Source organism: Pan troglodytes, chromosome 22 (assembly GCF_028858775.2).
Source record: "Pan troglodytes isolate AG18354 chromosome 22, NHGRI_mPanTro3-v2.0_pri, whole genome shotgun sequence".
Taxonomy (NCBI): domain Eukaryota; kingdom Metazoa; phylum Chordata; class Mammalia; order Primates; family Hominidae; genus Pan; species Pan troglodytes.
This window is the reverse complement of record NC_072420.2, coordinates 31,810,864-31,837,967: the sequence shown is the minus strand read 5'-3', so window position 1 is coordinate 31,837,967 and position 27,104 is coordinate 31,810,864. Positions and strand designations below refer to the sequence as shown.

Genomic DNA, 27,104 nt, shown 5'->3' with positions numbered 1-27,104 from the left:
TGCCCTTTTACTTATGATGTGATTTGCAAAATTGATTTATACATGAATTTGCAGGCACCTGTAAGTTGTGAGTCTAGGGCAGCAATACATAGCATTTTGAGGTTTGAGCACTTAAATACTAAAGTCTTACTTAGAATCATAGGTTATGAATTATCTAGTTCCTTTGTTTCCTCATGCCAGGTTTACAAATGGGAAAGTTTATTTCTGTAGCAGACTGACAGCTTCTAAGCCAGGAATTTCGCCTGCGTTGAGGAGTAAACACATAAAAGCTTCAAATTTTGAAGACAAAGCCATCTTTGTAATACGACATTCCATTCTCACTCTCTATTTTTCATTCAAGTCAAGTTTAAAACCATCAAGATAAAAGCTTATTTTAGTTGAGTTATAAAAGCTAGTCAAGATGTCTTTCATTATGAAATCCACTCTAGTGGATTTGAGAATCAGAACGTGGAATTTCTAGGTTTTTATTTTAGTTTGGAAAGTTTGTACAATTTTTTGCAGATAGATTCTGGTTAGGGTTAAATCATGCAACCACAGTGAGGGTTTGTGACCAGGGTTCTGAACCACTGGATAAAAGTGAGACTTCACAATGTATGGCCTGAATGTCTGCAGTGAATTGTTCCTTTCACAAACACTTTATTCATGACTTAAAGTACTGTGCTATTATAGGCACTACAGAGCTTCAAAATTATTTTAAAATTGTCCCTTACCTTCTTGATATACCATTTTCTGCTGTGCTCAAAGCAGACTCCAGGGGTAGGCTGGGGATGAGAAACCCCATTAGGTCTCCAGGGCTTTAGGCCCAGCCACCTGGGGGAAGCCTCCCTTAACAGACAGCAAAGGCTTACCTGTCGTATCCCTGGCTGGATGAAATCTGCATAGGAGGCTTTGGCTCCACTGAGTCCAACTGTTGCCAAAACAACTAATCATTTAATTGAAATGCACAGTTCAGTTAACCAGACTGCATGGCTGGAAGAGTGAGTTCAGGCCGGGCGCAGTGGCTCACGCTTGTAATCCCAGCACTTTGGGAGGCCGAGGCGGGTGGATCATGAGATCAGGAGTTCGAGACCAGCCTAACCAACATGGTGAAACCCTGTCTCTACCAAGAATACAAAAATTAGCCGGGCGTGGGGTGCACATCTGTAATCCCTGCTACTCAGGAAGCTGAGGCAGGAGAATCACTTGAACCCGGGAGGCAGAGGTTGCAGTGAGCTGAGATCACACCACCGCACTCCGGCCTGGATGACAGAATGAGACTCCATCTCAAAAAAAAAAAAAAAAAATTCAGTCCGTATGATTGACTGACCTTTTAGACCATCTAGAAGATTTTACCAACTGGAAATTTTCCAAGTGTTCTCTTCTTTGCATCCATTAAGCTTTCAGTTGCTTCATCTCTTTAGATTGTGAAATAGTAGGAAAATATCTTTGATCTTATACAGTGTTCTGCATTATTAATCCTCTATCACAGCTGAAAAATGCTTTTGCAAACATGTAAATAAATCCACTTGAAACATACCCTGATTCATTGTTGTTTTAATTTCTTTAGATGCAGAGGCAAATGCCGTGTGTGAAATTGTCCATGTAAAATCCGAGTCTGAAGGGAGGCCGGAGAGGGTCTTCCACTTGTGCTGCAGGTGAGCCTGGGCCTGTAAAGTCGAGGCCATGTTGACATTTCTGCAGATTGGAACGGTTTGGTGTCTTACGTTGTGTTCTGGTGTTTGGTACGTTGTTTGTACTGTAACATCGCTGAGATGCGGTAAATGGAGAGTCAGCTGGGAGGAGCTGACAGCTTGTGAAGGTGTTATCGGGATTCCTAATCATTTGGAGCACATACGGAGGTCAGCCTGTGTTGTTCACCTGCACGTCTTGAGGGGAAGCTGGGCTCATGATGTGGGCTTCTACTTATTTCTTGTTGTTTTTCTTCTACCCTGCCACCCTCTTTTGCCCTTCCTTCTATTCTCTCCCTCCCCCATGAGAATTTGAGGTCTTCTCCCATATGAAACCTATTCTTTTATTTTTCTAAAAATATAAGATAGACGACTCCAACAGATGGCGTTTCATATATTTGGCTTTAAATGTGCCCGTATTGAATCATGCTTTTATTTATATATATATATATTTATTTATTTATTGAAACAGAGTCTTGCTCTGTCGCCCAGGCTGGAGTGCAGTGACATGATCTCGGCTCACTGCAACCTCTGCCTCCTGGGTTCATGCCATTCTGCTGCCTCAGCCTCCCGAGTGGCTGGGACTACAGGCATGTGCCACCATGCCCAGCTAATTTTTTGTATTTTTATAGAGACGGGGTTTCACCGTGTTAGCCAGGATGGTCTCGATCTCCTGACATCGTGGTCCGCCTGCCTCGGCCTGCCACAGTGCTTGGATTACAGGCGTGAGCCACCACGTCTGGCCAACTTTAATTTAATCGTAGATACTCAGTGATTTACTCAGTAATTACCCAGTACCTCACACAGTGAGTACTAATATACTATGGATTATCTACAAAAGACAATAGAATCAATATTATGATTATTAGCAATATTTTATAATGTTAGTATGGTAAGAAGGTACCTTTACCAAGCATGAACTATGCTAAACACCTTACATTCATTATTTCATTTAGTCAGACCAAGATATTAGGTTGGTACAAAAAGAAACTGCAGTTTTTACCATTAAAAGTAATTAAAAATGCCATTACTTTTAATGGCAAAAACTGCAATTATTTTTTGCACCAACCTAATACAGTTCTTACTCCAGTTTACAAATGGGGAAGCAAGGCTTAGAGATGGTACTTTGCCTAAGGCCTTATAGAGAATGAACACTGGTGCTGGGCATGGTGGCTCATGCCTGTAATCCCAGCACTTTGGGAGGCCAAGGCAGGCGGATCACTTGAGGTCAGGAGTTTGAGGCCAGCCTGGCCAACATGGCAAAGCCCCGTCTCCACTAAAAATACAAAAGTTAGCCATGCCTGGTGGCAGGCGCCTTTAATCCCAGCTAGTGGGGAGGCTGAGGCAGGACAATCACTTGAACCTGGGAGGTGGAGGTTGCAATGAGCCAAGATCATACCACTGCACTCCAGCCTGGGCGACAGAGCGAGACTCTGTGTCAAAAAAAGAAAGAAAAAGAAAATGAATGGTGGGTTTAACTTCAAAACCCACGTTTTGTGTTGCTACATCAGATCTCTCTGTGTTGGGTGACAGAGGTCAACAAAAGGCAGATCCCCGGGAAGCTGTCAGGACTACAAGTGAAATGTTGTTTGTATAACCTCGTGGGGTTTGAGCACCACCTTTACCTTCTATTTTGGCTCATCTGTTTGTGATTTTGTTGGTAAGGTCCATGGGGTTTAGTAGCCCTGCCTACACGGATGCCATATTTGTTATTAATAAGGAATACCAGGTGAAACTTACCTGGGTAAAAATATTGGGAATATAACAAGAAAAATAACTCTTCCTAGGAAGCACTTTTTTTTTTTTTTTTTAACCATGAGAATTAGGACTTGGGAAGATTTTATAGTTCTTTACAGCCTTAATATATACATGTTGAAATGTGTCATGGGAACCATTGATATTTACCAGGAGGGAGCTCAGCTCTAGAGGACATTAGGACGTTGAGACGTCGGCCTTTGGGTGCTCTGCAGAGCCGCAAGAATCTTGTGGTTCATTTGCCCTCAGAAACATTTTATAATGAAAAACTCTGCTTGAGTGCCAGGAGCAGAATTTGGCAGCTTCTTGGTACAAACTCCCACTGTCCATAGATCTGTTCGTTAATGGGCTACTCTGCCCCACATCAGCGCCAGGAGATAGATCACAAAGCATGAAGGGAAAGGAGTTATGTGCTCTTTATCACTGCATGAAATCACCGCTCAGCATAGAAATTGGAGTCAAGGCCTCAGTCTTTAGCCTTTGGCCCTAAGGGATATTTATTTGGTTGCACCTGATAACCTTAGAAGTTCCCCATGTGTTAAGCCCTGATTCTCTAACATCTGTAAATCTTCTTTTCCTAGCTCCCCAGAGAGCCGAAAGGATTTCCTAAAGGCTGTGCATTCAATCCTGCGCGATAAGCACAGAAGACAGCTCCTCAAAACCGAGAGCCTTCCCTCATCCCAGCAATATGTCCCTTTTGGAGGCAAAAGATTGTGTGCACTGAAGGGGGCCAGGCCGGCCATGAGCAGGGCAGGTACTGTGGGGATTCGGACGTTCAAGATTCCCGTCACTCCCACTCCGCAGTAGAACTCCAGTGAGCTTGACCTCCTTGTTCAGTGGGGGTGAGGTGTGGCCTGGTGGGGGCTGATGTGGGAGGACAGTTTTTCCCTGGTGTGAGGTTCCTTGCCCTTGCCTCCTTCCCAGTGGCTCCTGGGGATCCGCCCTGTATCTGCATTCCTCTTGTCCTCCCTCAAGCCTTCCCTTTGCCTCCCTTCTCCTTTTGGCTGGTGAGCTCCTCCCTCATTTGCCAAGTCGGGTTGCAGACACATCCTCTTTCTGGAGAGGCTGTCTCAGCCTGCTTGCAGAATGAGAGTCGCTGCTTTGCATGACAGCCAGCTTTGTCTAGCAGAAAGCCGTGTGTCACATTTCAGCAAGGTCACAGCCCTCTCTTCTGAGAACATGGTGGCTTCACGGCCTGGCAGCACAGCAGTGCCTGCTCTCAGTAGTAAGGATTCTAGGTTTGGTAGCCCACATGACACTTCCAGTTTTTATCCTGACCTTGTGCCTGCAACTTTATTTTTAGTCTCCATGTTAATTTGGGGAAGCCTCGAGCTATTCTTGGAAACAAGAATCTAGAGTTTAAATGGTCCCAGCATAAATATTCTTGTAGGACTTAATCCATTACAGTGGAGCAATAGAGAAATAAAATAAATACTACCACCTGTCAATGGTAGCAAAATGTATCTAGGAAGAAGGCTGTTTTAATACTTAGGGACTTAATGACATCAAGATGCTAACATTTTTATCAAACCTTTCTTAAGAGGCAGCCCAGAATTTTGCAGGGAGGATTTCATTAAAAGAGGCCGTCTTTGCACTTGCCAGAAAAGTTTCTGGCCTTTGTACCCATTACCATCCTAGCTATTGAAGAGGGATGGACAGAAGTGTGAATGCTTTGAAGGTTTTCATAGACAAAACCTACCTGGCTTGACATGGGATATTACATTCTTTAAGCACCTTAAATTTAACTAATTTAGGGGACTAGTTACTGTAAACCTCTTCTCCAATCAATTGATAAATGTTTATTGAAAACTTAGTGCAGTGAACACCCAGCACTTTGCTAAGTTTTCTGAGGTATCCTAAGAGTCTTTCATACGTCCATATGCGCAGTTTCTCATGGGGTCGCCATGGAAGAATAGTTTATTGGTCCTTTATAACTCACTTTAGAGATTTTTATCATGGATTTGTCTTATCTGCCCCTCTTGTTTGCTAGGGAAATGTTTAAAAAGGTTTGGGAGTATGTGTCTCAACCTCAGGGAACTCAACCTGTTTCAGTTGTTAATCAATGAACTTAAATTCAGAGCTGCATTTACTTTGAAACTAAGCATGGTTAGTCTGTCACTCAGAAGTTTTCCTGCTGAGATCCATTTGGAAAGAAAACAAAACCAGCCCACAATTTAACACTATCGTCCGTCATCATGATTACCAAGAGAAAGCCTTGATGTCATATAGCCTGTTGGATTTAGCTGATTGAAAGATCTTTCTGCCCGATGGCTCATTTTTGGCTGAAGAAAGTCTGTATCACTTTGTTTGGAGGCATCTCACTATCCTCAGAATCTTCATGTCAGAGGATTTTAAAATGGTGCCTGAGTAGATCAGCACAGCATAGCTGGTCAGTCTTAACAGTGACCACTGGAAATAGTCAAAGATTGCATCCCTGAAAGACTGGGAAGAACCCAGTAATGGTAGCCGGGTTCTTAAGCATACTAGGAACAGATACTCATGCTTCATTTTGCTTTGTCTTGAATACTCAGGTAGTTTATTTCTCCCTCTGTTCTGTTTGGCTAGGATAGTAAAGCCAAATACTCTGTTTCCATATTCAGCCTAAAGTACTATACGTTTGCCAATAACCCAATTAAAAATTTTTTTCTTTGTTCTATTTTCTTATGAAAATGTTTAAACTTATAGAAGAGCTGAAAGAATTCATACCTACCATCTATATTCTATAATGTTTTTCTATATTCTCATTATCACTCATCTGTTAGAATCCATCTGTCATCCATCACCTCATCTTATTTTTGACATATTTCAAAGATGTAGACATTAACACACTTTACTCCTAGATACTTCAGCATGCAAATCATTAACAAATATTTCCAGTAGCTTTGAGTTGGGGTAGTTCTAATGTGGTGATTGGAGAGAGGGATGCTGTATTTTGCTGGTGCTGAGATAAAAGTGAACAAGAATTTTTGTCTCTTCTCAATAGAAGTCGGAGTTTGTTTGTTTTTTTTTCCTGTTTTCTATTCCCTTTTTCCATTTTGCCTGGAAGTGGCTTTTATTCCCATCCTCAACCAACAGTAGTGTCCATTTGTTCCACAGTTTTAGATGGCGGAACACTCAGGAATAGTGATGGACACGCAGGGGTCTGAAGCAGAGGATGGCTGCCATGAGAGCCAATTCAGCCCCTCGTTGACCACTCTAACCTTGTGCCTGCTGGGTTCGAAGTCAAGGCTGCATTTGGCAGTAATTGAGACACGAGGCATCTTCTAGCAGCACTGAAGCAATTGGATGGTTCTGGGGCTTAGGTTTCAGGAAAGCAGCTCCCAGTTGGCGTTGAGACTCTTCTCCTCCACTGGAAAGCCCGTGTTGCATTTCACCTTTTCGTGTCTAATGCAACAACCGCTTCACTCTCGAGGGAGAAGCAGAAGCCTTCCCTGTGAGCAGTCTCGTTTATGTGTGTGGTGGGATTGTTGGCTTGATCGGATGGTGTCTTTTGTTTGCTTGTTTTTAATTCTGGCTTCCTAGAGGGCAGTAGGTGAAAGAATGAATTTTTCTTAACTGGTAGTCACTTTATACAGCACTTTGTTGATCAAACTGCTTGGATGTCATCGGTTTTTTATTTCTCATTCCAATGAGGCACTGATATGTTAATTGCTTTGGAGAAGAATGAGTGATACACAGACTGTAATTGGGGGAGACTAAGGCACACATTTGCTTAGCTTCCTAGCTCATGTGGGACTTTGTCAGAAAGAAGACAGGGAAATAACTGAAGATCCCATGTCTTTGAGAGCCACTCTTTTTCATAGGCTCTCTAAGAGGGACGTGGTGCCCTTAATCTAACTGCAGATCCCAAGAAATGTTATGTTCCAGGTCCCAGAAAACAAGTAACTTAGACCGGTGCTTCTGCCTCCTTGATGCATATTCTATAAAGACAGCAAAACCATAGATGCACCCCCACCCTTACTAAAGACCTATTCCAGCTAAACAACCCTGGGACAGCCCTGGGGATCTTCATAGCACTGGGCCATGGGACATGGCCAGGATTGAGGACACTAACTCACTAACTAATCCCCAAATCAGTGGTCTGTCTACTTGAGAGCAGCTGCTGTCTGTGTTACCCATCTCTTAGGTGCACAGGCTAGAATAGTAGATTATTTCAGAGGGAGTTGAGTGCCCCTTTGCCCATAACCTACAACCTCTCCTGTGTGCCCCGGTTCCCCCTTGCCCTTGCATCAGTTGCTAGAACATCCTCTAAGTCCAGATACCTCGACAAGGTAAATGCTCCATGACAGATTGGTGATATGTAGACTTTAAGCCCCAAAAGACATCAAGGCATTCAATGCATACGTTTTGGTTTTTATTTTCTCCTGTCCTTTGCTTTCTGGATTTTCATCTCACGTAAAGCATGTGGGGGTTTTATTTTTATATTTTTGTGTGTGTGTGCAGTGTCTGCCCCAAGCAAGTCTCTTGGGAGGAGGAGGCGGCGGCTGGCTCGAAACAGGTTTACCATTGATTCTGATGCCGTCTCCGCAAGCAGCCTGGAGAAAGAGTCCCAGCAGCCCCCCGGTGGTGGGGACACTGACCGATGGGTAGAGGAGCAGTTTGATCTTGCTCAGTATGAGGAGCAAGATGACATCAAGGAGACAGACATCCTCAGTGACGATGATGAGTTCTGTGAGTCCGTGAAGGGCGCCTCAGTGGACAGAGACCTGCAGGAGCGGCTTCAGGCCACCTCCATCAGTCAGCGGGAAAGAGGCCGGAAAACCCTGGATAGTCACGCGTCCCGCATGGCACAGCTCAAGAAGCAAGCTGCCCTGTCGGGGATCAATGGAGGCCTGGAGAGCGCAAGCGAGGAAGTCATTTGGGTTAGGCGCGAAGACTTTGCCCCCTCCAGGAAACTGAACACTGAGATCTGACTGCGTCACCTGCCCCGTAGAGAATGTGTGTAGATACTTCCTGCCCTAACTCTGCCCACCCTCCTGTACCGTCGACAAGAATGTCCCCTTAGGTCGCGCTCTTGCACACACGGTTTTGGCAGCTGACTTGGTTCTGAAGCCATGTAGCCACCCAACTTTGTCATTTTCAACAACATCAGAAAGAATTCCTCAGAATCCCAAATAAGCTTGAGTCCTATCTTCTGTATATTACTAAGGGCTTTTATTTATTCTCAATAAATCAGGGCCTGAACAATTAAAAGAAAAAAGATTCTATAGCACTGGAAAGCAAATCACCCCCAGGAGTTAACGGATGTACAACAGATTAATTTAAGGGATAGTAGCACACACACGATCCTTCTATCTGAAATCAGTCTCCTAGTTGGGGAAACCTCTTTCACACACAAAATGAAATGTGTACAGCTTGCAGTGTTCTGACTGTACCCTTCCCTCTTCCATGTCTGAGAATCTCTGTGTATTTTAAGAATGTGTGAGGAGAGGGTGGCGATTCATGTTTCAATGAGCCTCTTTTTTTTTCCTTCCTGTTTTGGTCTATGGCTGGTCTTACTCTGTGTCCATGTTCGGAAGCTCTAGTTTTGCATAGAATTATAGAGATGCCAAACTCTTTGAAAAGAGATCCAAATTTATCGCTTGAGAGAAAGAAAAGAAACACTATTTTTTGTATTTTACCTGAGATACAGGGGCACAAATAGATGAGAATTTTACAGTGTTAGTGTATCCCTGAGCCTAAAAAATGAGGATATAACCTTTTACAGAGAGAGTGAGGCGTGGTGGTTTTATATTTATATATGAAAGGCCAACAAGCTCATGCTAAGGATATACTTTTCTTCCAAAAAGCGGATTTTTTTTTAATGTTTGAATCTATATTTGAGATGGGAGTTTGGTTGGATTAAACATGACACCCAGGTGGGCGGTGTGTGTGTCTGTTGCACATGGCAGGGAGGGGAGCCTCCTTCTCATGGGGTTGCCATGGTGATCATTGGTTTTTCCATCAAAATTGCATCTTCATCCATAGATTACCTTCCCCTTCCCTGACAGTCCATAACCAAACCTTTAAACAGAACAACCTCTTTAAAAACTTCTCTTGTGTTTAACACTTTCTTCATGCCAACGAAACAGGGTAAACATGCTCAAAACGTTAACAGTCTAAACAGATATCCAAATACTAAGAAGAAAAACAAGTTATAGCACTTTCAATTTTTTTTTTTTTTTAAAAAAAGGTTTATAGCTTTTTCTTTTCCCATGTCACAATGTCCACTTCCTAAGAAGGGTTTAAAATACTATGAAAACTTTCTTTTTGGGGAAAATATCTATTTGGTGTTTGACACATCAGTAGGTACTTTAAAGACCTGAATTTTATAGTAGCTTTAGGAGTTATATTTTATAAAAATCAGTTATGACTTTATATTTCCAGACAATAGAGAGTTCAGTACATCATGCTCTTGTGCCTCTGCCTGCTTTTCCTGCGTTCCCACCCTGTATTCCCCCTGCCTTTCGGGTTTCCAGGGCTTCGAGCTTGATCTTTTGAAAGTTTTATTCTATTAAATTTTTGCTATATCTTCTGGTTTTCTGAAAAAGCTTTAGAATGGTTTCTATACCCTTTGTATCACTGCATTTTTCCATATCATCTCCGGTTCGATCGCGTCCAGATGGAAAACGGAAGCAGAGGCTTCTAATCGTCGCATTTACTGGCTCCAGTGCAACACATCCATCTGAAAACACTCGGAAGTCTGGTGCTTGGAGAGGGTGCCATTGTCTCTTGTACATAAGGTCATGACGTGTCTATGTCAAAAGTTCTTATATATTTCTTTTATAAGCTGAAAGAAGGTCTATTTTTATGTTTTTAGGTCTATGAATGGAACGTTGTAAATGCTTGTCAAACAATAAAAATAATGAAAAGTGTCTGGGCGGTTCTATGCCTTTTTGGATGGGAGGATGAGTATGAATTGTTGGCAGGAGAGCGGCCGTGGGAGAAGATTCCTGGGAATGCCATTTATTGAAATAACTCGTGATCATCAGGAGAACGCTGTTGTAGCGCTTGAAGTTTTAACAACAACAAAAGGTGCATTACAGTTGCGTGGCATCTTGACCTAACGTTGCCCCTACTGGGCACTGTTTCTTTTCCAGTCTCCTGCCTATCCCGATGGGAGCAGGCTGGGGGGGTTCCTATGAAAATATTGGGGTGAAGTGCAGAGCTCCGACTGGCCTGACTGAGCTCTTGAATCACTCCACATTTTATCACCGGGGGTCTGCTGCCTGAGTCTTTCACAGAATCACCAAACAAGGTAAATACAGTCTTGGGCTGCCTTTCTCTTCCTGTCAGAGTCCCCAGATCTGAGCCTCTCGAGTCCCTTACAAACCTTACCCATCAATGTTACCCCATCCATCCCTGCCCTCAGTGAAAAGATTGTCTCCTGTCACTAGAAGAGCCTCTCCCTGGTGCATGGGGAGCCCTGTGGTGTAGCTACTTGCTCCTCACAGTGGAGGTCCTGACACCAGCAGCGTCGGTGTCACTGGGAGCTTGTTGGAAGTGCAGAAAACTGGGAGGCAGGAGGAGCACTTGAGGCTAGAAGTTCGAGACCAGCCTGGGCAACATAGTGAGACCCCATCTCTACGAAAAATAAAATACTTAGCTAGTCGTGGTGGTTCACACCTTTAGTCCCAGCTACTCAGGAGGCTGAGGTGGGAGGTGAGCTCAGGAATTTGAGGCTTGCAGTGAACTGTGATCATACTGTTGCACTCCCGCCTGGGAAACAGAGACCCTGTCTCAGAAAAGAAAAATGCAGAAACTTGGGCCCCACCCAGAGGCACTAAACCAGAACTTCCATCTTAACAGGATCCTCTGATGACTCATCCATGTTCATGTTTGAGTCACATTCGTTTGGTAGCCTCCAAACATTCTGATGTTGAGCAGTGATTTGGAGCACATTCCTCTTTATTTTAAATATATTCAGGCATTACAGCAACAATATGTACATCTTTAAGACACAAGATGTCTCTCTGTAGCCAGTGCATCTGTCTTGGGGGATGACTGAAGCCAGCTTTAACACCTGCTCCATGAAGTTATTCCAGCAGTTTGCACTCTGGTGTAAATGAGATTTAGCAGTTTGGGCTGCTTTCCTCACCAATAGCTGAGCCTGTGTGTGCAGAGGAAATGAGTGCTCAAAGTCAACTATAGAGGAACAATCATGCCTTTCCCCACTAGTTTTCATTTATTTTCAGGCTCATCTCCCTCCCACCAGGCTGGCAGAAAACATCCTCAGTTTTCCTCTCCCTTTCTGTTCTTGAGGTTTGGGGGCGGGGTGCTTCCTTCTGCAAAGATAACTGTAGCAGTGACCAGTGTCCTCATCCTTCCACGAGCTCCTTCACGCGTGATGGTGGGCTCTCTAGTGTATCCTTTTGCTCACCCAGGATTCTTCTGCAGCCTGGTCCCCGGTGTTCTGTCTCCTCTCTGGGACGTTGCCAGGATGCCTCACCCAAGTTCTGGTCCCTCCCCTTCCACAGAGCTCTCCTGACTGTATCCCCAGCCAGGGGCTATTGCCTTTTTTTTTTTTTTTGAGAGGGAGTCTCACACTGTCACCCAGGGTGGAGTGCAGTGGCGTGATCTCGGCTCACTGCAACCTCCGCCTCCCAGGTTCAAGGGATTCTCCTGCCTCAGCCTCCCGAGTAGATGGGATTATGGTCGCCCGCCACCACGCCTGGCTAATTTTTTTGTATTTTTAGTAGAAACGAGGTTTCACTATGTTGGTCAGGCTGGTCTCGAGTGCCTGACCTCGTGATCCACCCACCTCAGCCTCCCGAAGTGCTGGGATTACAGGCATGAGCCATCGTGCCCTGCTGGCTATTGCCTTTTCTGTGTGTGTGTGGTTATGGGGATGAGGACAGAGAAGCTGGGTTGCAGTGGGGAGCCCTTACCTTGTGTCTTTTTGCAAATTTTTTGTTGATACCCAAGTTTTATAGGCAGTTCTGCTTTTTGATGCAAACCTATTCTGGGATAGGGAATCCCTGTGACAGTTGCCTTAGAAGGGAGGTGTTGAGCAGGTTGGGGGGAAGTCATGCAAATACAAGGAGAGAAAGAAATACTCAAAATATTCAGCCACTTACGTAGAGAATGTGTGAGATCAAAATTGCAATGTCATGGCCGGTGCTGTGGCTCGCACCTGTAATCCCAGCACTTTGGGGGGCCGAGGTGGGTGGATCACTTGAGGTCAGGAGTTCGAGATCAGCCTTGCCAACGTGGTGAAATCCCACCTTTACTAAAAATACAAAAATTAGCCAGGCGTGGTGGCACACATCTGTAATCCCAGCAACTTGGGAGGCTGAGGCAGAAGAATCACTTGAACCCGGGAGGTGGGGCTGCAGTGAACTGAGATTGCCGTGCCGCACTGCACTCCAGCCTGGGCAACAGAGTAAAACTCCATCTCAAAAAAAAAAAAAGGCAGTGTCACAATCCCCCTAGGCTTCTCTAAAGGAAGTCATTGTTGGTAGAAGGAAAAAGGAGTATTCAGAACACAAATCATGAATGTGTAAGGCTTCTGGAAACACATGGAGTATGGATGCTGTTGGCAAGATACTGTCTTCTGCTGAACAGTGCAGGGGTAGAAACCCTCCCAGGTCGTGTTCCTGGGATCACCTTGTTTCCATTCTTCTGCCTGTCATATGCCTCTCCACCTCCACCATGTACCAATAGAATGCATTCCATAGAAAAACCTCATTCGTCGACAATGGAGTTTATTCTGGTCTATTCTTTCTACGTCTTGAAGCAACCTTTAGCCCATACATTCTACTGTTTTTGTAAGTCAATTTCTGCTGTCACTGAGTCCACCACCTCGACTGTGTTCCTGAGTGAGATGTGAGTCACGCACATCTTCATGTCACTGCTGTCAAACTGGGCTGACGGCTTCTAACTTGTGTGCAGTAGATCTTCTGCTGTTGCCACTTGGGATTTATTTCTCTCTCTCTCTCTCTGTCTGTCTCTCTCTCTCTCTCTTTCTTCTCACTCTGTCGCCCAGGTTGGAGTGCAGTGGTGTGATCTCGGCTCACTGCAACCTCCGCCTCCCAGGTTCAAGCAGTTGTCCCTGCCTCAGCATCCCAAGTAGCTAGGATCACATGCCCAGCTAATTTTTGTGTATTTTGGTAGAGACAGGGTTTCACCATGTTGGCCAGCCTGGTCTCGAACATCTGACCTCAGGTGAGCCACCCGCCTTGGCCTCCCAAAGTGCTGTGATTACAGGCAGTCCCTTGGGATTAAAAATGACAAGGGATTTAGACTATATGTGCACACCTTGCACTTTCTGTACAGTCAACTACCCTCAGGTTGGGGAGGTGTGACGCTTTTTTGAAAAACCCAAATCCAGGGTCCCTAATATTTTTTTAAAAATTCAGGAATCACATAATCCTTCAGAATTTTTTTTTCCATGTTCTTCAACATACTTCATACCCAGGTCAAGCCGAAGTTAGATGTTTTTAGCCCATGAGGCCCTAGTGGGATTACTTTCAGCTTTCTGGGCACCAGCTTCATCGTTTTTAACTTCGATACTTAGTTTCTTGTCTTGAACACCACCTGGGGCTTCCTGGGCTGTTCCCAAGAATGATTTGGTTACAGGATGTCCTGTGTTCTCTTCTGCTGTACTCTGTGCTTGTGTGTTCCGCGTGGTGCCATTACCTTGTATTTTAGACATTAATGGTTGGTTAATTATAGGCCCCTCACTTTCAATCAAGATGGTAACATTTGATTGTCCTTGATTGGTTTGTTGAATATATGCATGGGGTGTGCATGTGTGCACACACACACTTAAAAGTGAGTTTATATTTTATTAACATACAGTTTTGTTAACCTGATTTTTACTCTTAATAATACAAGTTGTAGACATTTTCTTGACATTCTAAAAAGGTCTGCGTCACTGTAAGTCATGGCCACATCCATCATAATAGTCATAGTTCACCGTAATTTACATAACCAATTCCCTGCTGATGGGCATGAAGGATTCCAGGGGTTTTATTTTGTTATTAAGAAAACATGATGAACACCCATATTGGATATTTCTGTGCACTGGTCCAGTTGCTTCCTGAGGGAATACTGAAGAGGTAGCTTTGGGAACATTTATATACATTTTAAAGATCTTGATTGCCATTTCTAAATTCTAAGATGCTGTATTCCTGTTTGGCTTCTGGTGAGATGTCAAGATCCTACTTCCTGTCTAGTGTGTCCACTTTGTCACAGAAATGGCTTTTCCACCTGAGTTTGTATTTCGATTATTTGGGCCGGATATGCTTGGTGAGCTGGGATTTCTCCCACTCCTGTCCTCCTTTCTCTGTTCACACTCAGTTTTTTGTTTTGTTTTGAGATGGGGTCTCGCTCTGTCGCCAGGCTGGAGTGCAATGGGGCGATCTCGGCTCACTGCAACCGCCGCCACCCAGGTTCAAACGATTCCCCTGCCTCAGCCTCCCGAGTAGCTGGGACTACAGGCATGTGCCACGACGCCTGGCTAATTTTTTTGTAGAGACAGGGTTTCACCATGTTGGCCAGGATGGTCTCGATCTCCTGACCTCGTGATCCACCTGCCTCAACCTCCCAGAGTGCTGGGATTACAGGCACACTCAGTTTTACTGTTAGTCTTCAGGGTATTGGGTGTTTCTGGTGACAGGAGTTGAGCATCCATGAACTCCCCTTCAAAGTTTCAGAGATTTTAAATATTCCCTTACCTCATACATGCTGTCTGATGTCTTGCCTCCAGATTTAAATGAAGGTTGAGTTTTTTACGATATTGATGAAATCAGTTTTATATGACAGACCTGGCCATTTTGAGGAATAAGGATTTATTGACTTTTTTTTTTTTTAAGGTTTGAATAGACTCAATAGTTGGACCAGTGATGTCACAGGACTAGGTCTCAAGTGACCGTAATCTTACAATTCACTCCTAAACTCCAGGAGATGGGAAAGTGGTAATTGCTCCAGGAATAGAGTTGTTTAGTTTGGGGAATGGACAGAAAGTCAAGGTAGGGACGGAGTGTCATTCACTTGAAACAAATCTTGATACCTTTTACTAAGAGCCCTTGCATAAAAGATGCGTTTTTGTGGAAAACTAGGGAAACAGACAATGACTGGCAGGTCTCGTATTAACCTTTCAAGTCTCAGGGAGTTTCTCACCACCAGCTGGAGTAAGGTGCATCAGACCCAATAGAGCAATGATCCTTGAACCAAAATGTGACTTTCCAAGGGTTCAAGGGTGCAGATGGTTTAAGGGGAATCCTTATCTAGATACTCAATGTCAAATGCCCTTTCCTAAAACTGATCTGCTTGGGAATGTGCTTGTGATAAACTGCACATTCTCTTCCCTCCCTCCCTTTTGACAGTCATCTTGCTCCCATTTTATTAAAAAAAGAGAGAGACTCCTCTCAGCTGTCCTGGATTGTACTTAGAGGAAGAACCTCTGGGATACCAAACAAATGGTCACAGAGAAGTGGTGTGTTCGGAAAGTAAATGACACCACCGACCAGGGAGCTAATCCTTCGGTAAGCCAGGTGGTTTCTAATTATTTGCTCCTAATCAGTTTGAAGAAGGACCTAATCAAGTCGTCAGGTGATAAATCATTAATTATAGATGATATCTCTGATATGGTGCAGATAATTCAAGAGGTCAGAGAATTGAGTGACACATAAAACTGCCGTAATTAAACTTCTTTCACTCCCAGTAGTCTTCAAGCAAGGCTTTTCTGTGCTTGCATCTACAAAAATGAAAAGTAGAAATAGAATTGATGCAGAACTCTGTCTAGCTAAAAATAAGATCCACTGACTGTATACATGAACTAATTGAAAAATAAAAATATCCATTTCATTTAAGAGATTATTTCCAGTGAAATTTTACTCTTTATATTTGATATTTTTATGTATCTCTCTCTCTCTCTCTCTCTCTATATATATATATATATATATATATACCCATATATAAACTCTCTCTCTCTCTCTCTGTGTATATATATATAAACTCCAGCAGATGGGAAAGTGGTAATGGCTCCAGGAACAGAGTTGTTTAGTTTGGGGAATGGATAGAAAGTCAAGGTAGGGATGGAGTGTCATTCACTTGAAATAAACCTTGGTACCTTTTACTAAAATATATATATATATATACATACACTTTTTTTTTTGGCGGTGGAGGGGGACAGGGCCTTGCTCTGTCACCCAGGCTGGAGTGCAAGAGCGCAATCATAGCTCACTGCAGCCTCAAACCGGATTCAGGCGATCCTCCCACCTCAGCCTCCTGAACACCTGAGACTACAGACACATGCCATGACCCCTGGGGCTAATTTTTACATTTTTTGTAGAGACAGGATCTCCATATGTTGCCCAAGCTGGTCTGGAACTCCTGGCTTCAAGCAGTTTTCCCACCTTAGCCTCCCAAAGTGCTGGGATCACAGGCATGAGCCACTGTGCCTAGCTGATATATTTTTATATTGGTCAATCGTCTACCAATAATAATTGCAGTGGTAACACAATCCATAAGTGATTTTTTAAAAAAATAGTTGGAGCTTTATGGTCATAGGAAATGCGAAAACTTTTAACATAGACATTTATCTAGATCTTTGTTCTAGAGAAGTTTGATAGGGTAATAGGATATAATAGGATATTAGAAAATGGGGCTAAAAGAAAAAAGGAATGATGTGAAATTTTTGAGTTTTTAAATGTATCCTTTGAATGGATGATGAGCATCAAATTGATTTGGGATTTTGAATACACTGGATACATTAAAACTGACATAATAGTTTTATTTGAAAATATCAAATTTTATAATATGTTAGTGTATCAATTGCTAGGTAACAAAAGCACCCTAAGGCTTAGTGGCTTAATACAACAAGCAGTTATGCTGTTCATGAATCTGGGGGTTTAGCTGGGTAGTTCTGGACTTGGCTGGGTTGGTGGAGCTCCGTGGTCAGCTGGCAGTTCAGCTCAGCTGGGGCTGCATGTTCTCACACCCTGTGGCCTCACGTATGTGTCAGTTGGAAGGCTGCTTGGTCTCGGAACCTCAGCCAGGAGAGCTTCACGTGGTCTCTCTTCCACCAGTAGACTAGCATAGGCTTCCTTACATGGTGACTGCAGGTTCCAAAGAGTAGCAGGAGCAAGCCCCAGAACACAAGTGATTTTCAGGCTTCTTTCTGATTCACCTTTTCATAACCCTTGGCAAAAGCAAGCCGTGTGTCCAGTTGGGAAGGAACTCTCCAGGGTCATGGATCCAGGGAAGTGTGACTCCTTAGGGACCATTACTGCAGTAATCTACCATAGCCAGACATAGCATCCTTTGAAACTACTTAAATTGGTAATAAAAACATTTATTATGACATTTAGCTGTCAGAAGGAATATATTTTCAAAATTATCTTAGGGAGTTTCTGAGAAGAAATTGGAAATTTTTACAGAGAAGTCAGAGTTATTGTCGAGGGCAGTCCAGGCTTTCTCACTCTTCCCCTCTGTATTGAGAACAGGGCGTCTGAATGGAGAGGAAGTGCATGGGCTTTGGGGTGGGACCCCTGTGTGCTTGAACCTTGACATTTCTGTTGACCAGCTGTGTGAACCTGGGCAAAACACCAATGCTTCTGTGTCTCTTTCTGCACCTCTGCAGTGGGGATAATAATACCTACTTTATCATTGTGACCAATTAGTGGTCACCACCTGCTGTGTCTCCCTCTCCCTCCCGCAGCCCACATCGACAAAGCCGCAGGGCCTCAATGTTCTCAGTGTTCTGAGATGATGAGATGGTGCCAAGTTCGCTTTGGAAGCTTCTAGCTCTGGTTTTGACAAATCAAGTGAAAATTGGCATTTGTAGAGAACAAGCTGGAAAATGCCTTTATTCTAATTACAGTTTTGTATCCACTTGTAAAGTTATTCACCGCCCTGTTAAATATATAAAAGTTAATCTAGACTTAAAAGTGATCTAAGTGATTAGAATAAAAATAAACATTTTCATATTGAATTTTAAATAATGGAAAAGCTACCTTGAAAGTGTGTTCAATTTTTGTACCGGTTTTTTTTTTTTTTGTTTTTTTTTTGTTTTGAGACGGAGTCTCACTCTGTTGCCCAGGCTGGAGTGCAGTGGCACTGTCTCGGCTCACCGCAACCTCCGCTTCCCAGGTTCAAGCGATTCTCCTGCCTCAGCCTCCCAAGTAGCTGGGACTACAGGTGATGCCACCATGCCTGGCTAATTTTTGTATTTTTAGTAGGGACGGGGTTTCACTATGTTGGCCAGGATGGTCTCGAACTCCTGACCTCGTGATCTGCCTGCCTCGGCCTCCCAAAGTGCTGGGATTACAGGGGTGAGCCACTGGGCCCGGCCTGATTTTTAAAGCAAATATGGAAGCTGTAATCAAACTAGCAATTTGTGGGTGAGCCCTGTGTCACTGCTGTATTACTCAATAATTCATGTTCCGATAGCTGAGTCTGAAGTACCCCAGTTTGGGAATTAAAAAAGAATTAAAACCCATAATCTATATCTTAGCTAAGATAGGAAAAATTTACTAAAATATTTTTTTCTGGTTGAATTTCAGATTTCTCCTATAACTCTGCACACCAGAAAAAAATCTATAGTACAAATACACATGAAATTCCATCAACTGTTTCATTTTTTTGTAAATTTTTCTTAATCTTGTTCAGGGCATACACAATTTGTTTTACTTAAAATTATATTATTCACTCAATTTTTATAAGGAACACACTTGAGAATTCTACCAGAGTTTTATTGATACTGCTCTTTCTTAAGCAGTTGATCTTGAAATTCTCTTAAAAAATTATATTTGAGTTTTAAAACTTGTAATTGCCTGTGAGAGGAAAATAATTTTTCTTTCTATCCTTCTTAGTTTTTAACTGGGATCTGTGTAACAAAAGACAGATTATTAAAAGCCAACAGAAGCTGATTAACAAGTATATTTCATATACACATGGGAGAAAACTCAGAGAAAGAGTAACTGTCAAAGAGGTGGCTGAGAACTTTGCTGTATATAGTACCTTTAACAAAGAGCAGTACATCTTTAGAGAAGTGACAAGACAAGGAAAAGGACCTTCAGTCTTTAGGGGTGGCAAATTGTGGGAAGGCAAATAAACAGAAAGGAAACTAAGGGTGGATAAAGGCTAGTTTGTCATGTGGATTCCTCTGGTGCCATCTTCAGGTTGATAAGGCTGTAAAGTCGTCTCTTTGGTAGAGACGCGAGGAGGGACCCTGATGTAAATCTGTTTTGCTTTTAGGCAAATAGGGGAAGGGCAGAGAGCTTTTCTCCTATCTGCTTCTTCTCAATTGCCTTCATCTCAGAAGAATCCTTATGCCGGCCGGGCACAGCGGCTCACGCCTGTAATCTCAGCATTTTGGGAGGCCGAGGCAGGCAGATCACGAGGTCAGGAGTTCGAGACCAGCCTGACCAACATGGGAAAACCCCGTCTCTACTAAAAATACAAAAATTAGCCAGACGTGATGGTGCATGCCTGTAATCCCAGCTACTTAGGAGGCTAAGGCAGGAGAATCGCTTGAACCTGGGAGGCGGAGGTTGCAGTGAGGCGAGATTGTGCCACTGCACTCCAGCCTGGGCAACAGAGCAAGATTTGGTCTCAAAATAAAATAAAATAAAATAAAAAAGAAAAGAAAGGTTCCTTATGCCAAAGTGTCATATTTTGAGGTGTCATATTTGCTACCCTTCAGTTGTTATTTTCTTTTGCTCATTTTTCTGTAATAGCCCAGAAAAGTTGGTCTTATTTTTATTTATTAACAGCTCTCTTATGAAGACAGCTGGTCCAGGATAATTCTTATGTTTCAGATCTACAGACTCCAGCAATATCACTAATCCCGGGAGTGGGATCCCAGGCTGCCACTGCCATGTGGTGGGGCCTCAGAGGGGATCCCTCTCTGCCATGGAGCTTGTTTTTATAAGTTAAGAAATGGTCATGCTTTCTACAAGGAAATGTTCCTATTGTACCTTGGTAGATACTATGTTTAAGAAATTTTGACATGGCAAAAATAAAATTGTCTTGGGGAGGCAAGAGGAAAGCTGGCATCTCAAGCTGGAAAAGTCCAAGTCATTGGTTAGATTCTGAAATGACTCTGAAATGTTTTATTAATTGTATTAGTCCATTCTCACATTGCTATAAAGAACTACGTGAGATTGGGTAATTTATAAAGAAAAGAGGCTTAATTGGCTCACGGTTTCACAGGCTGTACAGGAAGCATGGACAATCATGGTGGAAGGCAAAGGGGAAGCCAGCTGGAGCAGGAGGAAGAGAGCAAAAGGAGAAGTGATACACACTGTTTTTTTGTTTTGTTTTGTTTTTTTGAGATGGAGTCTCAATACAGAGGGGAAGAGTAAGAAAGGAAATGGGTAACAAGCAGAGGTTGGAACAGTTTGGAGGGCTCAGAAAATAGAAAAATGTGGGAAAGTTTGGAACTTCTTAGGGATTTGGAGGGCTCAGAAGACAGAAAGATGTGGGAAAGTTTGGAACTTCCTAGAAACTTGTTGAATGGCTTTGACCAAAATGCTGACAGTGATATGCACCATAAAGTCTAGGCTGAGGTGGTTTCAGATGGAGATGTGGAACTTGTTGAGAACTGGAGCAAAGGTGACTCTTGTTATACTTTAGCAAAGAGACTGGCAGCATTTTGCTACAGCCCTAGAGATCTGTGGAACTTTGAACTAGAGAGAGATGATTTAGGATATCTGGCGGAAGAAATTACTAAGTGGCAAAGCATTCAAGAGGAAGCAGAGCATAAACATTTGGAAAATTTGCAGCCTAATGAGGCAACAGAAAAGAAAAATGCATTTTCTAGGGAGAAATTCAAGCCTGTTGCAGAAATTTGCGTAAGTAACAAGGAGCCGAATGTTAATCACCAAAAAACAATGGGGAAAATATCTCCAGAGCATGTCAGAGACCTTCACAGCAGTACCACCCATCACAGGCCTGAGGCCTAGGAGGGAAAAATGGTTTTCTGGGCCAGGTCCAGGGCTCCCCTGCTGAGTGCAGCCTAGGGACTTGGTGCCCTGTTTTGTCCTAGCTGGTCTAGCCATAGCTAAAAGGGGCCAAGGAACAGCTCAGACTGTGGCTTCAGAGGGTGCAAACCCCAAGCCTTGGCAGCTTCCACGTGGTGTTGAGCCTACGGGTGCACAGAAGTCAAGAATTGAGGTTTGGGAACTTCTGCCTAGATTTCAGAGGATGTATGGAAATACCTGGATGTCCAGGCAGAAGTTTCTGGCAGGGGCAGGGCCCTCATGGAGAACCTCTGCTAGGGCAGTGTGGAAGAGAAATGTGGGGTGGGAGCCCCCACACAGAGTCCCCACTGGGGCACTGCCTAGTGAAACTGTGAAAAGGGGGCCACCATCCTCCAGACCCCAGAATGGTAGATCAACTGACAGCTTGCACCGTGTACCTGGAAAAACTGCAGACACTTAATGCCAGGCCTTGAAAGCAGCTGGGAGGTGGGCTATACCCTGCAAAGCCACAGGGGTGGAGCTGTCCAAGGCCATGGGAGCCCACCTCTTGCATTAGCATGACCTGGATGTGAGAAATGGAGTCAAAGGGGATCATTTTGGAACTTTAAGGTTTAATGACTGACCTATTGGATTTTGGACTTCATGGGGCCTGTAACCCCTTTGTTTTGGGCAGTTTCTCCCATTTGGAGCAGGTATATTTACCCATTGCCTGTACCTTCATTGTATCTAGGAAGTAACTAACTTGCTTTTGATTTTACAGGCTCATAAGTGAAGGGACTTGCCTTGTCTCAGATGAGACTTTGGAATGTGGACTTTCGAGTTAATGCTGTAATGAGTTAAGACTTTGGACGACTGCTGGGAAGGCACAATTGGTTTTGAAATGTGAGGACATGAGATTTGGGAAGGGCCAGGAGTGGAATGATATGGTTTGCCTGTGTCCCCACCCAAATCTCATCTTGAATTGTAGCTCCCATAATCCCTACATGTTTTGGGAGAGACCTGGTGGGAGGTAATTGTATCAGGAGGGTGGGTTTTTCCTGTGCTGTTCTGATAATAGTGAATAAATCTCATGAGATCTGATGGTTTTATATAGGGCAGTTCCCCTGCACATGCCCTCTTGCCTGTCACCGTGTAAGATGTGCCTCTATTCTTCCTTAGCCTTCCACCACGATTGTGAGACCTCTCCAGCCATGTGGAACTGTGAGTTCATGAAACCTCTTTTTCTTTATAAATTACCCAGTCTCAGGTATTTCTTCATAGCAGTATGAAAATGGACTAATATAAGTTTCAACATGAATTTGAGAAGGGGGCACATTCAAACCACAGCAGATGGGTAAAGATGCTTCACGTGTGGCTGAACTCACCAACACACTAAGACAATCTTAGTGACTGCTATGACTTGAATGTGTTCCCCAAAAAGTATGTGTTGGAAAATTAATCCCCAATGCAACAGACTCTGGAGGTGGGGCTTAGTTGGAGTTTACAAGTTTGAACTTGTTGGGGCTCAGAAAGCAATACCTCACAATATGGCATTTCTGCCATGCTGAAATGAAGAAGCATCAAGGTCTCTGACCACCTATCCCCAAGATCTCTCCCAAACAAACTGAAGTTCCTTTATCTGCCTAAGATACAAACTGATATAGGTTGGCTGTGTCCCCACCCAAATCTCATCTTGAATTATAGCTCCCATAATCCCCATGTGTTGTGGGAGGTAATTGAATCATGGGTGCAGGTTTTCCCATGCTGTTCTTGCAATAGTGAATAAGTCTCATGAGATCTGATGGTTTATAAAGGGCAGTTCCCCTGCACATGCCCTCTTGCCTGCCACCATGTTAGACGTGCCTCTGCTCTCTTCCTTCGCTTCTGCCGTGATTGGGAGGTCTCTCCAGCCATGTGGAACCGTGAATCCATTAAACCTCTTTCCTTTATAAATTACCCAGTCTTGGATATGTCTTTTATTAGCAGCCTGAGAACAGACGAATCAGACTAATACACAGAGCTACCAAGGAGAATAATGACTCTTTCTTTCTCTTCCTGTTGTCTCATTATCTGTTGCAGAAAAGAAAATTAAGATGTGACCACACCAGAGCAGAACTTTTATAAGTATAATGGCTGTTTCCAAGTCCATTTAAATTCCAAAGAAAACTATTTACAATTTCATCTCTGTTCTCCACCCAATCATCCTCCCTAGCAATCACTTATTGCCGCTCAATAGAATTCCTCTTCTCCCCTCTCCCATAACCTGTTTTACAAGAATCCAAGCCCCCATTCTTTCTGTAACATAAAAATGGTACATAAATTTCTGTAACTCACTGGAAATTTGGGTCTTCATTCTGAAGGCTCCTATGTGTACATGTTACATAAATTTGTATGCTCTTTTTCCATTCCTCAATCTGCCTCATGCCAGTGATTTCTCAGTGAATGTTTAGGCAGCTAACAGCCATGGATCCTCACAATCTCTTACTCTTTCTCCCTCTTTCTCTCTGTCTTTCTCTCACCCTCTCTTTTTTCCGCACCATGGCATGATGCAGCAAGAAAGCCTTGGCCAGATGCTAGCCCCTCAATCTTGGACTTTCCAGCCTCTGGGTGAGGTGTCAGAGCCCCAGCAATGAGAGTGGTTGGCTTGTGGGGTGATATGGTTTGGCTCTGTCTCCCCACCCAAATCTCACCTTGAATTGTAATAATGCCCATGTGTCATAGGAGGAACCTTCTGGGAGATAATTGAATCTTGGGGGTGCATTTTTCCCATGCTGTCCTCATGATAGAAAATAAGTCTCACAAGTTCTGATGGTTTTACAAAGCGTAGTTCCCTTGCACATGCTCTCTCTTGCCTGCCGCCAAGTAAGATGTGACTTTGCTCCTCATTCACCTTGTGTCATGATTGTGAGGCCTCCCCAGCCATGTGGAACTGTGAGTCAGTTAAACCTCTTCCTTTTATAAATTACCCAGTCTCCTGTATGTCTTTATTAACAGTATAAGAACAGACTAATACACGGGGGTAAAAGAATATACCAACAGCAGTATAGGTTTGAAGAGGAAAGTATTATTTGATAGAAAGAATGCTGCAGCGGAGTGCAGTGGGGTGCCTCAGTAAGACAGGACTGAGTGCACTGCAGTGGATTTCCCTTAGTGATATTTATGGACCTTACAGCGGGAGCTTAAGGGTAATTTGGACCATATTAGTCACACAGGTCATTATAAATAATTACATTTGTAGACATTTTGGTGCTTTGATGTCAGCAAAGGTCGCACAGTGTGTTTCGACATGCATGCATTCTGGAGATGTATAGAAATTCTAGTTACTTACAAATTCTTGGGAAAGAGGTCTGGTGCCAGATGTAGCTTTAGATAATAGAGAAATGTAATGACTTCTGAATTTCTTAGATATGGGATTTTGCCTCCAGATGGTCTGCTTGATGGCCACCCTGTGATCTTTGCTCTCTTCACCAGCCTCCAGAACCATGAGGCACTCAGCTTCTGCTCATTATAAATTACCCAGTCTCGGGTATTCTGTTATAGCTGCACAAAACAGACTAAGACAGTGACCAAATGGAGACACTGGGAGAGGGATTTCTGGTGACACAGAGACTTCTGAGAAGAGGAAGAGCAATCTCTGTAAAGTCAAGAGATAAATCCAGAGCCACACAGGAAACTGTAAGGGAACAGATTCTGAAGAACTTTCTTCACTGTTCTCTTTTCGATGGAGACCAACAATTAAGAACCCAGTTCTAAAAGGAGCTAGAGTTTTCATTAGTCCTGGAAACTGGGTAAAATTTGAAGAATTTTACCTGTTTATGATGTAGATAAGGGTAGCTCTCCATGATAAGAACTGGAGGGAATTACCCAGATAATTGCAAATGGGTTCAGAAATGCCTACAAGAAAGGTCAGAATCTACGAAAATGTCAAAATCAAACATAGGCAAGGGCTTAACATTGAGATTTCATGATACTATTTTTACTTCCTGTGTTCGTTATTATTTTTAGTTCCTGTTTCCTCATAGAAATTTCAATTGCACACACGTATACACAGGTACTTGTTTATGCTTGTTTCCTGGGACAGTAATAAAGTGAAGAGTAAATAAGTTTCCATAGATATTTTCTGGGACAGCAATAGAGTGAAGAGTAATAAAGTTCCATAGATATGTACTACTAATAACTGATAGCCACACTTGGGATGTGGCAGTGGTGAAGAGGAGGGGCAGTGGGAGGAACTCCTAGGTCTTTAGGAGCAAGGAGCGGGCAGTGATGCATAGATAGTGAGGGACTCGGTAACTGGAAGGTCCCACCCTTGCTCTTTCCCTGTTGTGCTCATTAGGACCTTTTCACTTGGGGTTTCCTGCAATGGCAGAAGAGGTGCAACCTTTTGTCTAAGGCAAGCACATGATAGCTTAATGTGCATGTAGACAGATGCTCAGAATATGACATGGCCTCCATTTGGCTTCCAGGTAGCTGATGTTTTCTTCTGGTGGTATTGAGGGACAGTAAAATTAGGAAATCATACACATCAGTTGTATATGCTCAAGCCTGAATAGCTTTGAAAATACACTGATGCCAAGACCCTCCCTCCTCATGCTAAGAAAATCACAATCTCTGGGGGTGAGATCAGAGCATCAGCATACCTTAGCCCTTGAACAACACAAGTTTGAACTGTGTGAATCCACATATTCGTGGATCTTCTTCTGCCTCTGTCACCCCTGAGACAGCAAGACTAACCCCTCCTCTTCCTCCTCCTTCTCAGCCTACTCAACATGAAGATGACAAGGATGAAGACTTTTATGGTAATTCACTTCCACTTAATGAATAGTAAATATATTTTCTTTCTTTATTATTTTCCTAATAACATTTTCTTCTCTTCAGCTTATTCTGTTGTAAGAATACAGTGTATACTACATATAACATACAAAATATGTGTTAATTGACTTGATGTTATTGGTAAGTCTTTTGGTCAACAATAGGCTATGAATGGTTAAGTCTTTGGAAAGTCAAGAGTTACACATGAATTTTTGACTGCATGGGGGGTTGTCCCTAACTCCTATGTTGTTCCAGAGTCCACTGTATTTAAAAGCTTCCTCCAGGTGATTCTAATGTGCCAGTAGAACAGTGAGCTATAGGTCAATATCAATGACTAACAAGAAACTTAGTCCTTTTTTCCTTCTCTGTCTTGTAATCGGATTGAAAATATTTAGATCTAATTTACCTTGGTGATTTGAGAAATGTATCCATGTAACATTTATTGAGCACCTATTATACATAAGAGGTGGGGGGCATAATATGGATAAGCATGATTTCTGCTTAAAGGTGCTTATAATCTGGCAGATACAAGTGTATGAGCTGCCCCTGATATACACCTGTCATTAGCATTCCTGTTCCCTGAGAGCTGTTTTATCTTCCTCCTCCAAGAACTTCCTGAGAAGGTGATGGGCTTCTGAACAAGCTGATACACAGACAGGAGACAGGGAAATACTGGGTAGAAGAGGGCAGTTCCCTGGCAAAGGCCCCACCCCCAGGCCTGGAAACCTGCAGCCCTAAATGGGGACATTCCTGTTTTCACACCCAGATGTTGCCATTTGGCCTGCCACATCCCGCTATCCTGTACCCATATAAACCCCAAACCCCAGGTTCTACTCTTCATCAAACCTAGTATATATAAAAAATACTTAGAATTAACTATTTCTTTAGGTCTTTATTTCCTAATGAAGGATCTCGTGTCGCATAAAACCAATATCTAATAAATCTGTATATTTTCTTTTGTTAACTTGTCTTTTGTTAGTCT

The 27,104-nt window shown here is 43.2% G+C and overlaps 1 protein-coding gene across 5 annotated transcripts in view; it reads left to right on the top strand.

Annotated features, from left to right (window-relative positions):
• The window catches only part of TIAM1 (TIAM Rac1 associated GEF 1), a 222,193-nt gene extending 211,917 nt beyond the window's left edge, over positions 1 to 10,276 (top strand). For 3 of the 5 annotated variants that reach the window (XM_009451179.5, XM_054675302.2, XM_024352338.3), the window contains 3 exons: positions 1,547 to 1,634; positions 4,004 to 4,176; positions 7,866 to 10,276. In XM_009451179.5, coding sequence (XP_009449454.2) covers positions 1,547 to 1,634; positions 4,004 to 4,176; positions 7,866 to 8,335 — 731 coding nt within the window. In that variant the 3' untranslated portion in view covers positions 8,336 to 10,276. Of the gene's footprint in view, positions 1 to 1,546; positions 1,635 to 4,003; positions 4,237 to 6,518; positions 6,699 to 7,865 lie in introns of those variants that run through there. The other 2 variants (XM_063803682.1, XM_016938459.4) reach the window with 2 other exon arrangements.
• Positions 10,277 to 27,104: the final 16,828 nt, after the last annotated feature.